A 13876-nucleotide genomic window follows, 5' to 3' on the forward strand; every position below is an offset into this window, starting at 1 on the left:
GAATAAACAGTTATTGTAAACTGTTAACCTAAAAGCAATGCAATCCATGATTTTAAAATATTGTGCAATACAGCCAAAGCACAACATTGAAATAGGCAGTACTCTCAATTTTTAAAATATATTTTGCCAAGTTCAGACAAATGACATATAAATTAAGAAAGTGATTTGTATTTAAAGCTCCACAAAGAAGAAAAGCATTCCCTTCTTGCATGTTCACTTCAATCATCAAACAATTATTGAATAAAATGCAGGTAGTTGAATCAAATGATGCATATATTTACAAGCATCTGCAAAGAAAAACAGAAAAAGGCAACATTGACCACATCAGGTTGTGCCACAACTCCATACCAACAATATTTTTACACTCGACCACAGCACTACATGTTATGGAATCTAAAATACATTCCATTGCACCAAAATAACAAATTGTATACATTTAAAAAATATTTGTGCAAGAAAGAAAATATTCCAGGAAGATGAATCATATAAATAGTCTATACCAAGTAATTTATACAATTTCAGAATATATGGTTCAATTAGGGTTCTCTTTCTTATGTATCATCCTCTTCACGGAGCATCAAAACCACCGAAGCAGCTTCTTGAGAAAGGGTTACACTGGGTGGTTTGCCATTGCCTTCCCAGCAGTAGTTAGGGCAGGAATTTGGAATTTGATCATGGTGCCAGGGATAGCTTCGCCTGCTCTTCACGGAGGACACAGTGGGATCTTTAACGTCCACCAACTAATGCCGAAAGATAGGAAAACCAAGTTTACCGTCTATCCCGAGGGACGGCACACACTGATGGATCACCCTGCCTATGAAACACCGGGATGACACTGTCGCTGGATCGGGATTCAAACCCCGGCTAGACAGCTTAAAGGAAAGTGTGCATACCTCTAGGTTAAGCTGTACTGCCAGCTCTTTTGGGGTTAGGGAGTGGTTAATTTAGAATTTTGACCAAACTCTCATGAGATAGATTCATTAATTTATGAAGTCAATGTTAATAATGAGTTCACAAAATAACTACAAAAATAAACAGGAAAGAGAAATCGACAATTTTTCAGATAAAAATTTATTTTAGAAGTTTGGCTGTGAGGTGACTTTTGACCTTTGACCTCAAAATCAAGAAGCTTCTCAGTTGAGACTACCTCTACAACTTAGTAAAGTTTCATGACGATTGGCTTTGAATTGTGACCTGTCGGCGATAAACAGACAAACAAACAACCAAACAAAGACAGAATAACAAAATTGACGGACCAATATACTTGAAAAAAATCTTTGATCTTGCAAGTAACAAAGAAGAGAGACGTCGTGCAGCGCACGATATTTGCAAAATCCATAAAACAAATTTGACCTTAAAATAGTTGGTGGTTGAATACAGTTTGCACGATTATGCAAATCCTCTTCAAATTTCAAGTCAATCGGATGAAAATTGAGCATTTTAGAAATCTCACCTAAATTGTTGACCTTTGGCCAATGGTGACTGCAAAAACAATTGGTTGTTAAATTTAGTAACCTGATATGCAAATCCTGTTCAAATTTCAAGTCAATAGGATGAAAATTGAGGATTTCAGAAATTTGACAGTTGTTTACATTTGGCCTATGTGGACATTTTAACCTCAAAAACAAGGCTTCTGGTTTATGAGAAACTACCAGGTGATGAAGTTGCGTGAAGACTGGTTTAAAATTGTGACCTGCAGGTGGTTCACAGACAGACAAACAAAGACAGAATAACGCACGCAACCAACCAATATGCTTCAAAAACCTTCGATTTTCAAAAGTAACAAATGGACAGACCCAAATGCAATACCCTCTCCTCTAGCGAGGGTAATTATCCCATCATCCCGAATGTAGGCTATTTCATTATGCTAAAGATTTGAAGGAATTTCCAAAACAGACATTGAAAAGAAACATCTAAAGGATAAAACACAAACAGTTTTCCTCTAGTGGAATGAAAACAATGTAACATGGAGGTTTTTTTTTAATCAAGATGTTGATTTGGACTATAATGTGGTAGTAGAGGTACAAGTTAGTCTTCACAAAATAGCTTTGAACCAAATTTTGAAAACAAGTGTTTCAGTATTATCAATTGACCATCAAATCAAATGTTATCTTCTTTTTTATACAAGGGGAAACGATGGCACCAATGTGAAATGCTAGATATTGTAACACAAAGACATTTTGCATGGACATTTTAAAATAAAGCAGTAAGCTTTGTGAAATTTTCAATTAAAAATAATAACACATATGCACCATAGCTGCTTCACTTACATTATTCATGGAAACTAATGAATTACATCACTGCAATGTATTGCTGTCATTGGTCTGACGGGACGGCATAGAGTGAGCTTTCTTACCATTGGCATTGCAACATGGGTTGAATTCTTGGCCAGACTACCAACTGTAGGGTCGGTGTTTCGTAATGCAGGGCATTACATTGCAAAGATCTTCATATGGACATTAAAATTGGTGTCCCGTCTGTTAGCATCAGTTGGTAGACATTAGGGATCCCAAGGTGTCTATTACAAAGAGTGTGTGAGTTATCACCAGCACCATGAACAAATTGAAAATTCCATATTACTACCACCCTCAGTCAAATGTCAGGTCTGGCCAGCCAGTTTGTGAAAGATTTAGGTGAAAAGCGTTCCCCGACCGACTGTACGACTGTTTTTAAACGACTATGACAGTTGCATTTATGGAACAATAAACGGTGTGAAAACAAAAATAAGTAAAAGGCTCCCACAAAGTTTTACAGACCAAGAGAAGCAATGAAAGGTAGTTGTAATTTATCTTATTGTTGAAATAAATAAATAAATCAAAAGCACACTGCCATGTTAATAGATCATATTAGCATTGCTCCTCCAACTATAAAGTCTCAATGTTGCTTCTGACTACAAAGAACTCATAAAATTGAAGTATTTAGCACCAAAACAGAGCCACATGTTAAATCAGACAGTGGACAGGTAGCCAACATAATCTACCTTTCATAGAAGACATCAAGAAATTCCATGTTTAAATTGTTTTTAAAGCAAGTAATATAATATTGGCTTCAAAAGGATGATGCAGATAGCAGATAGCAGTGGCGAGTGTAATCTGAATGAGCAATTAAATCGTATTTTGGAAGAAAATAAATAAATAAATAAATCAGGAAAACTCACTCAAGCAATTTGGACTGTTTTGTGCTTCACACGTTTCAACACCACGTCATGCAGAAAAACGAGAATGAATGGCTCCACAGAAAAGTGCACAACAACAGGCAAGCAAAGCAAAAGAGCAAGTAGAAACATGATGGACATCGAAATAAGGTGGGTCACCTCGTGTGCACCGAGGCGGGGTGATGAAGAATGTGCCCTCGTCCCTATCTCGCTGGCGGGACCAATGCTGTGAGCCATGCTGCCAGAGGTTGGACTAGCATCACTCTGCCCACCCCCAAAGTGCTTCACACATAAGCAGGTGGCACGAAAGTCCAGAGAAGCAAGGTACAAGGCAAAAAAGGAAGAGGCCGATAAGGTGGCAGAGATCGAAAGATGGTGGGAAGCATTGGTTTAAAAGATCAAGACGAGAAGAACAAAAAGTAAGGAAAAGGGAAAGGTAAGCAAGGTTTAATCAAAGGAAAAGGAGATTCTAAGTGGCATGAACTAATTAGCAAAATTTAATGTGCTATACTAGAGGATAATCAATACTAATTAGACAAATAAAGTGCTTCAATTTTTAAGGAAGACCATGCATCCCCTAATACTACTTTTTGTTATTTTACTACCAAATGTTGTGATAGTTCATGGCCTTGATGATATCATGGTTTGAAAGCATGTCTATTTGGGGAAGAACAACAGCAGACAGTTTATATTCCAACTCAATTAAATCATCATCATCAAAGTGATGGACAATGTTCAAGTCCTCAAACCACACTCACAAGAACCCACTCTCCCCACCCCCAATTAACATTTTACAAAATGCTTCCCAAGCATAAGTAATTTCCTAATTGGGTTTCCCAATCTGCTGCCATGATGTCAAGGCGAATTACAATAAAACCTGAAAGCATAGTGAGCTCCGATTGCCCGTAGATTAACATCAACATACTAAAAAGGGCACGCAAAGAAACAAACCTTTTTGAGGCTTTAATATTAACGGCTTTGTTCCATAGAAGGTGAGCTGTGATGACAATACCAAGGCCCAATTCTCAATAGTTCTTCCAATAAAATTATTGCATGTTATTGGTGTTTTTTTGGCGGTTTTTTTGGATAAAGTATAGTTCAGACTTGCATAATTAATAAATAAAAAAGAAAAAATATATTACCAGCAGGAAGAGTTCACGAATGAATTAATATTAAAACTCAAGCGTACCATTTCAAGTGAAGAGCGACTAAATACAGATGGCCAAGACATCGCGGCCTGGTAAAAGAGGAAGAAAAGATGCTGTGTTAGAAAGATTTCAGACAGGAAAGCCAGCAGCAAAGGCAGATAGTATTACAACAGTAGCAGGAGGAAAGAAAATTGCACCCAGCAAAGCCTCAAAGTTAAGAAGGAGACAGATGATATTGGTAATTAGTTTGCAGAAGAAGAACACAACAACCAAGCTGACTTATGACTCAGATTGCATAAAAGGGAACCTATGTGTCTCCATCATTGACGCACCTTACTGCGCCGCTTCTCAGGGCTTGTGTTGAGTGAAGGAGGATCATTGGAGCTTGTAGATGACAAAGAGCTTTTACGATTGAAGAAGAAGGGCATACAAGAAGAGGACAGAAGCTGAGATGGAGGCTGGGCTGGACCATTACTGCCCTCTGCATCTTGAATCTCTTGAGAAACCCGGGGGCTGTAGAATGGAAATAAAATAGAACTCCCATTATGTGCATGGCCTTTAGCTGCTAAACTTTATGAAGTGATAATTAAGGGTCAACTCAGCTTGTGTTCTTTGTAGTGGGAGTAGTATGATAATGTTGGTATGACTCACCCAATATTTTGTGTCAATTTAAGTGAACACCAAACCCTAATTTATATGAAATGTTAAAATTAATCTCATGAGTCCTCATGAAATCCTCCTCCTTTAACCATTAAAGGACCAAGGGGCACATATGTCCCGAAACTTCAGTGTATCTCTTATTTTTCCCTGCAATTTTAGATTACTGTACTTTATGTTTGTACATTGGCAAACATTGTAGTCAACATTGGGTAAGAGCTTTTGTAGTTTTCATCATTTTTCTTTTGTTTGTATTTTTATTCGAAAAACATGCATTTTTCATGGTACATACTCTTTAATTTCAATAAAAAAAATTAAAGTTAGCCAAACTAATAAAATTCAACTTGTATCTGAAAATTACTTTCAAGGTGCTTGTGGTCCTCGAAAGGGTTAAAGGATTATATCCATGAATTGATTTTTTCAGTTACAATCATTTATTTACCCTTCTCAAGAAAAACAAAAAACAAATATTTTTTTGGTCGTAAAAAGGAGTTAATAAAATGACTTTGCCCCAATGTTATTTAATAGGTTCAAGCAAAATACTCATCATTTTCATCATCAAAATGGTTCACAAAATAGATCATGTAATAATAAAAAAGAAAAACTGAGAATAACTGAATTTTTTATCAACTTCACACATAGACAAACACAGTACAAGGAGGTTTATTACATTGTCAGCATCTCCACATGCCGTTGGGAAAAAGGCAGACTTATGATTTTGATAGGTAACTCCCCTTACGCTGACACGTGTACACAATGACCCAATAACCAGCATACAAAAGTAAAAGGCAGACTCAAAGTCAAAAACTCAATTTATAAATGTATTCGAACATCATAGTTGAAAAAAAAAGTTCTTTCTGTTTAATAAGAAACAGATGCTTGGATTTGGACAGACAGGTATGCAATGTTTTAATAGATCAACTCAATTTTTATATTCAGACCCAATGAGAACCATTCCCACTATTATCTTATAAAGTCATAATATTTTTGTATCTTTGTTTAAATAACTTATATAAATCATCTCTCAGATAAATAAATACATTTTCAATACTCAATATTTTTCAAGTTCTCTGTATGAGATGTTATATTCTTTTCAAATTATTTAAACCATTGATGAATCAAAATAATTTAATAAATAACCTTTTTAAAATGAATTACCTCTTTTTGTGAATTTAACACCAGCTTGTGCAAAAGCAGGAAACATCTCCAACTAGCATTCTTGCTGTATACCTTTTTGAGATTTTCAAGCTTTTGAGCAAAATTTACAATTCCACTGCATCCAACGAATTGTTTTCCTATCTCTTCGGTCTTTCCAACTCGTACTGGGCAGCAGTAACAACATTAGCCGTTGTTACCACTGCTGAAATTGCCCCTGTCAAAGCACCCACTGCCTTTAAACCAGCAAATCAAGGGATTAGAAAAGATAGAAATTCACCGCTCATCTAATCTCCATGAATATTTATTGTGTCCATTTTGTTATTTTTTAATTAAAGCGAGCCATTTTCATTTTGGGTTGTCAGCTGTGCTTTGGCAAGCAACACAGAAATTCCAACAGCTATTATTACCTCCGCCACCGAAGGTGAAGGAGGTTATGTTTTCACCCCTTTCTGTCTGTTTGTCTGTCTGTTTCCATTTGTGTGCAGCATATCTCAAAAAGTTGTGCATGGATCCGGATGAAATTTTGTGGACAGGTTCGGTGTGTGACAAGGACGAACTGGTTAGATTTTGATGAAGATCCGGATCCAACTATAATTTTTAAGCGATTCGTCACCAACAAGAGATCGGGCCAAAAATTATATACAGCACGATATCTCAAAAAGTTGTGGACGGATTCGGATGAAACTTGGTAGACATGTTGGGTGTGTGACAAGGAAGAATTGATTCAATTTTGGTGAAGATCTGAATCTGGATCTGGATGCGAGATTTGTTTAATTTTTTTAAAGTGATTCTTCACCATTGAGAGACAGGGCAAAAACGAAATATAGCATGATATTTCAAAAATGTATTGGGCCTCAATATGTTTTTGTGGATCAGGCATTACGTGGCGGAGGTATGCGCTCTTCCGAGTGCCCTGCAGTTTGAATTGTAGCCGTGTTAATTACACATCGTTTTAGATATGTTTTTTTAAAAGGTTACTTTGATTTATATATACTCCAGTTGTTTGCTCAATTTTTAAAATATTTATCTTTTATTTAGATATTAAAAATTATGTATGACGAGCAAAGAACCCATTCTTACGGATGGGTTTATTCCCCCACTTTTATGATTTACGAAGCATTTTTACCTGCCACTTTGCTGACTGGTTTAAACAAAAGACAGCATATTGTACAACAAACAAATATCACTTCCGCTTCGCTGAGAAGCTCAGCGTTGGACGGTTTGGTTAAACCTCTGCTTAAAATGAATGAAATGAAGCATTTTGAAAATTTCCAATCATTCTCCCCCAGATTTAAACATCAAAATAATGCATTGTATCAAGTCGTTTCAACTTTCTTTGTATAAAATAATGACTTGAAAGACCAAGTTGTTGGTGGTGCTACCACCAGGTGGCACTATACGATACACATTTGTGCAGAGAGAATTGGGGTCTTCCCCCCACCTTGAACTCCATTCCCCAGATATGTTCCTCAGACAGAAACCATACTTGGAATACCCTTTGGCAATATGCAAGTTTTGGTTGGATTTGGTTTGGTAGTTTTTGAAGCATATATAAACAAATACAGAAATATACAAATTAAATTTTACAGAACAGATGAATTGTACAAAATCAGCTTCCACCAGGTGGTGAAATACTATACATTTACGAGGGTCGGTACGAAAGTAACGCCTCTTATTTTTCAGTTTATAACCAAGGTATCATGGGAAAGCTATGCAAGATAACTATAAAAGGTTTGTATCTCTCGCCAATTTTAAGTTGAGCGGCACTGTGATCGGTCAGGTGACATCACATTGTGCTTTCAAATTGGCTGCCAGGCTGGATGTGTGTTCAAAGTAGAGAACAGTTATTAAATTTCTTACTTGTGGAAGAAGATCCTCCAGTGGATATTCAGACATTTAAAGAATGTGTACATGCGACTACCATTGATGTGAGCACCATTAGTCATTGGGCAAAGCATTTAAAAAGCGGGAAATCGACAACACAATAATGTACGGTTTAACATTTTCCATGTTAAACCAGACATTATTGTGTTGTACTGTATTGTTGAATTTGTGTTCATTGGATTGTCTGGCCGACTCGCCCTTGCCTCAGCTAGTTGGTGCGCAGATTCTGTTTCTGCTCTGATGCTGCATGCCTCGTTGTGCTTCCCTTTTCCAAAGTTTTGTCCTTTCAGTTTCCTCAACTAACTTATTTTTGGATTTTATTTTTTAACTTTTTAAATTTTTTTTATCATAAATTCAATCTGCCTGAACTTTTCTTCCTTACTTCATTCTTTATCCCTTCCTTTGCTCAATAACGCCAAACCTTCATTGAATGAAACACTTCTTCCTTTAAAAGCTCTTAACATTTTAAAATGATTCACTTTCCTTGTTTGTTCGTAAGAAACAGCCCAGGTGGTGTTCTTCATCACAATATTTTCCTCTTCTTCTTCACAAGGCTTGTTTCACAAACCTGTACTCCTAAATGCTTGGTCCATCATCCTGACCTCCTGTACCTACAGTGCCTTCAAGAACCAGTCATTTCCCATTATGTCTGTCTCCATATATCCAGAATAGGAATGTTGAGGCGTTCAGTTTGCAGAGGTTGTTTCGCAAGTAACAATAAATTTCCCTCCATGTCCGTCAACAGTATCAATCCCCACCCATGTCAGTACCCTCCATTACATCTGCTACATGCCTGCATCCTTATAACCCCACCCCCTCTTCAGCATCTCTCCACTTCATGTCCTGTTTCTACATCCACCTATTCCCACCCTTCCCATCTTCCTTCTCCCCTGCCCCTTTTCAGGCATTCCCTCCTCTACCCCTAATATTTTCCTTCTCCACCCACCACTTTCCATCTTCTCAATCACCCTACCCTTTCCCATCTCCTCCCTCACTCCACCCCATTGACAAACTCCCAATCAGCTCCTCCCTTGCCCCACCACCTTTCAGCTTCCTCTGCACCCTGCCCCCTCCCAGCTTCCCCACAATCCTATACCCTCCAAGGTGTCCTACCCCCCCCCCCTCAACATCCCACCTGCCCTGCCTCCTCTCCTAACTCCTTGACACAATCTTGCACCCTGCCAAAAAGCATCTCCTCCTCTGTCCATAACTGTGTGGACCTCAAACATCCAATGGCTCTGCATCAAACAGACCTCTCAATCCAGACAGCTGCTGATAGATTGGATATCTTTTTAACAGAATTCTTCATCCCACAAGATGCTTCTCTCTCCTCCCCCAGCTCTGTGGAACGATGATTTGGACAAAGAAAAAGTGTTAAAAACAAACAAACAAAAAAAAAAAAACAATCCTAGCAATGTAGATGATCTTTGGAAGGTCTTGGAAGAAGCGTGGAACACCATTCTACAAAAGTTTATAACATAATTATTTGAAAGTTTCCTTGGAAGAATAAAAATAGTTTTGAAGCAAAATGGTGGACAGACTTACTATAAATTTACCTCAAGGTAGAGTGTGTATACATTTAGTAATTTGAACAAGATCAACTTTTTTTTTCATAAAGGTGATTTGGATTGAACACAAAGTTTTACTTTCCTTATGCATCAGAGTAGAAAAATACAAAAAAAAACAAAACAATAAAAAAATTAAAAGAAAATCGAAAGATATGTGCAGCAGTGTATCTCAGGCATTACAGTCTGGAATCCTGTTTTGCTTGCTAACCTCTGCTCAGCTTGTGGTGTTGCCTTCATTCCTGGATTTCTAACTTTCTCCACTCATGCAATCAATGAGTTACAGCAATGGAACCCTCTCCCATATCCAGGTCGCGTTTTGGGCTCAGTGTTGTTCCACATCCATATTAAGGTCCTCTCCGATGGTCTGGAAATCCCTATCTTCCCTTTTGCAGATGAGTCCACATTGTGTCATGGAGTACCCCCATCACTCTGCTCGACAGAGAGCAGCTGCATCTCTCTGCTGAGCTGAAAACGATTACCCTCTAGTCCGATAAATGGACTGTGCATATAAATAAATAAGGAAAACTCATTCAAGCAATCCCATCTGTGCATATTTGAGCGGAATCATCCGACGCCAGTACGTAGACGGTTTAGTCGTACTTGGCCAGTCTTGGCAAGGGCATTCCGGTGGTATGGGAACTGACGCCGGGAATGAAAGCACGGAGTCTGGTGGAGTTCGTCCGCCATTCCACACTCCAGTTGTGATCCGCACTGATGTTAAGGTCGTTGATCTTTTTCAGCAACGACTGTGCGGCAGGCACAAATGGGTGTCTCGAATTCAGTCGCCAGGGCTGCTCATTTGATGAAATAGAGAGCTTGAGATGGAGCAAATGATTTGGCTCCAATGCCCGGCGAGTGACAGAGTGGCTTATTCACGGCGAAGCTCAGCGGGTTGGATGCCTGCGAGGATGCAAAGGTTGTCCATTGGTTTGGGACGCAGGCATTTGGTCACAGTACGCAAGGCGCCGTTGATGGCGGTGTCGATCTGGTGGGAATGAGCACTGCGGCACCAGACGGGCGCACAGTACTCGGCAATGGAGTAGACCAGGGCTAAGGCTGCTGTACGTAACGTGACAGCACCCGCACCCCAGCTGGAGCCCACCAGTCGTCTTAGCAACGCGGCGCGGGATGTTAGCTTCTTGCGTAGTGACTCCAGGTGTCGGCGGTACGTGAGCGACCTGTCCAATGTTACCCCAAGATATTTTGGCTCAGGGCAGAAGGACATGGGTCTTCTATTGATGTTGACGTTTAGCTCAGGTTTTGCTTCCCTGTTGTTCAAATGGAAAACTGCAGACGCTGTTTTGGTTTCGCTGAGCTTCAATATCCATTTCTGGAGGTATGCGGATAAAGTAGACATGTCCTGGCTCAGAGTCCCCTCTAGTGTTTCCCACTTCCTTGCCGGGTATACGATCGCCAGGTCGTCCGCATAAGTGTACTTTGCGGAGACCGTGTTCGGCAGGTCGTGGGTGTAGATATTGAAGAGGAGGGGGGCCAGGACCGATCCCTGTGGGACGCCGTTCTTAAGGCGTCGTAACCTGCTTCACTCTCCGCTACCGGTGGTGAGGGTGAAGCTTCGGTTGTAGACAAGTTCCATGATCATACGGACCATGTGCCTGTCTGGGAGCAGGTGAAGAAGCTTGCAGGTGAGGCCGCAGTGCCATACAGTGTCATAGGCGGCTGTGAGATCAAGGAACACAGCACCGGCCTTCTTTTTAGCCTCAAAGCAGTCCTCGATGTCTTGGGTCATAAGAGTGACCTGATCTACGGTAGATTTCCCACGCCGAAAACCAGCTTGCTCCCAAGAGAGAAGCGGATCTATAATTGGTTTGACGTGGGAATAGATAAGACGCTCGAGGATTTTGAAGGGGACACAAAGGAGAGATATCGGGCGATAACTCTTCGGGTCACCTGGTGGCTTATGAGGCTTGGGGATCGCGAATACTAGGGCTCTTCTCCAGATTTTGAGGATTTTGAGGTGGTGCAAGCAGGAAGAGAGGAATTCGCGTAGCCAGGACTTCAATGCAGAGCCAGCATGGAGTACAAGTTCCGGGCAGATGTGATTGGGGCCCGGAGACTTGTGTGGCTTCAGTAGTTGGAGGGCGGTGGCGAGCTCATCCGGGGTGAAGTCATTGGAGATACTTTCGCCGTCTGGTGTTTCCGCCCTCCAGAGGTCAGACACCTCTTTGGCCACAAGTCGAGATGACTTGCGGTCCCTCGCTTCGTACACCCCATTCTTCACCAGCTGGGTCGCAATGGTGTTAGCAGAAATGGGGCACTGGTGAGGGGATCGTGCTGACCGGCCAGTGAGGTTGTTAATGATAATCCATGCTTTGCGGCTGGAGTGCGAGAAGTCGATGGTGTTGACGGCTTTGGTCCACTGCTCAAGCTTCCTTTGGTCAAGCCACGCTAGTAGATTGGTGGTAGCTACATTGGAAGCGGTGCCCAGTGGGGCACAAAGGAAGGAGCGGTAGAGGGTCTCGCACTCAGAATCCCAGCACGGCGTATAGTTGTTTCGGCGGCCGCATGGGATTGCTTTCTTCACCGCAGATGTTATGGCATTGCAGAAGTCCTGGTAGGCCTCGTCCATATTGATGGTATCGGGTGGTGGTAGACCCGTGATGGATTTGTTTGTAAGGAGGCTGTTGCGATTCCAGTCGGCCTGTCTGAAGTTCCATCGCTTCACCGGTGCGCTTGGGACAGGTGCCACGAGCTTAGGAGCAGTGATAAGTGAGGGTCGATGTTGGGACCGCGGAAACATCTCAAGCACACGTCTGTCAGGTAGTGGGCTGTCAGGGTCGGCACTCGTGAAGGCCAGATCGGGGTTCGTCCCCGTTCCCCAGCGTCCGGAGAGGAAACTGGCTATGTCCTTCGGATTGTAAAGGACGGCAAGGTTGTTGTTTACTGCTCAGACAGCCAGACACTCTCAGTCGTTGCTAATGGTGTTATATCCACAGTCAACATGCTGGCAATTAAAATCGCCAGCGTAGAGACTGGGGGAGGGGAACGTGGGTAAAGACAATGGGGATATCCGTGAGGGTGGGGGCTTGTAGACGTTGATGATGTTATAGTTTGCAACGTCCACGCACACCCACTCAATCTCGGCATCAGCCAGAGATTGACTGACGAGAGTCCAGCTCAGGCTCTCGTGGACAAACGTGGCAATGCCGTGCTCCCTGCTTTTAGTAGACCCTGCTCGTGCATAGTGTGGAAAGACTAGCTTATCTGCAGAGATGCAGTGGGTCTCTTGGAGGAGGACGACGACGAGGGCCCGGTTCTTATGGGCAAGCTGCTCGATGACATTGATCTAGCTTGTTGTATTGATCAGCTGCAGTATTGTGGGTCGACAGTACTTCTCCGGCATGAACATCACCGCGCCCTAAAAAGGGCGGTTCCCTCACCACCTGCTGCTGAAAAGCCTGGGTGGAAGTTCTGCTGCCCTCATATCACAGCCAGGTCGGTGGTTTATGTTTTCTACTGCCTCTTCCCTTCCATTGCTCCCTCTGCACTGTCATCTGACCCTCCCAAGCAATTCCAGGATGCACATGTTCTTGAAGTAACCCCCTCTTGGTTGAACTTCCAAAATTCAAGATGGCTGCACACCTTTCTAAAGGCAGTCCCTATCTCATTCTTCCCTCCGGAGTTCAAGCAAGCAGTGCACCACCCTCCTGTCATCCACAATTCTGACTCATGAACGTTATTATCCCTATTAATCCTTCTTACTCAACCAATTATACTTATGAGTTTCTCAGTTACCTCCCCTCTTTTCCTGTTCATTCATTCCTTTGACGTTTGCCCCGCGATGAGTTCTACCTTGTTCTTCTATGTGCTTCGCTTCTGTAAAGATTTTTTTCTTGAGCTTTAACAAGCGTTACAAAATCTAAACCTCACTGGTCATACAGGGGACAAATTGAAGCATCTTTGCAGACAGTTATACAAAAATAAACAGGGGAGTATCTTGGAGATAACATTCTATTTGTATACATTTGAAATTGCCGTCAAAATCAACATTAATATTTTCAACAATAAGGAACGAGGTCGATTGCGTTATCCTGAATAAATCTTTCATCGTCGGAGGAGGAAAGATCTCATTATTCATTTCAATACTGGTGAAGTTGTTTTCAGTTTCCAATTATATTCAGTTTTCAACATTATTTTTCTTTATTAAAAAAAAAAAAAAACAATTACGGTACTGTACAATAATTTTTGAAGTTTTCCCAGGATTTCCACATATAAATACTTTATTCTGTCTTTTATATTTTTTGTGAAATAACGAGTAGATAAATTTTTAATAAAACAATAACGTGAAG

At 40.9% G+C, this 13876-nt stretch overlaps 1 protein-coding gene across 9 annotated transcripts in view; it reads right to left on the bottom strand.

The window, feature by feature from the left end:
• The window catches only part of LOC147029496 (uncharacterized), a 313146-nt gene that overhangs the window by 16954 nt on the left and 282316 nt on the right, over positions 1–13876 (bottom strand). For 3 of the 9 annotated variants that reach the window (XM_085871980.1, XM_085871972.1, XM_085871971.1), the window contains 3 exons: positions 4635–4815; positions 4344–4391; positions 3314–3436 (listed from right to left, as the gene is read on the bottom strand). In XM_085871980.1, coding sequence (XP_085728106.1) covers positions 3314–3436; positions 4344–4391; positions 4635–4815 — 352 coding nt within the window. The remainder of the gene's footprint in view (positions 1–3313; positions 3437–4343; positions 4392–4634; positions 4816–13876) is intronic. The other 6 variants (XM_085871974.1, XM_085871973.1, XM_085871976.1 and 3 more) reach the window with 3 other exon arrangements.

This window comes from Eptatretus burgeri, chromosome 3 (genome assembly GCF_056783735.1).
Source record: "Eptatretus burgeri isolate ZD-2024b chromosome 3, Ebu_testis_v1, whole genome shotgun sequence".
Lineage (NCBI taxonomy): Eukaryota > Metazoa > Chordata > Myxini > Myxiniformes > Myxinidae > Eptatretus > Eptatretus burgeri.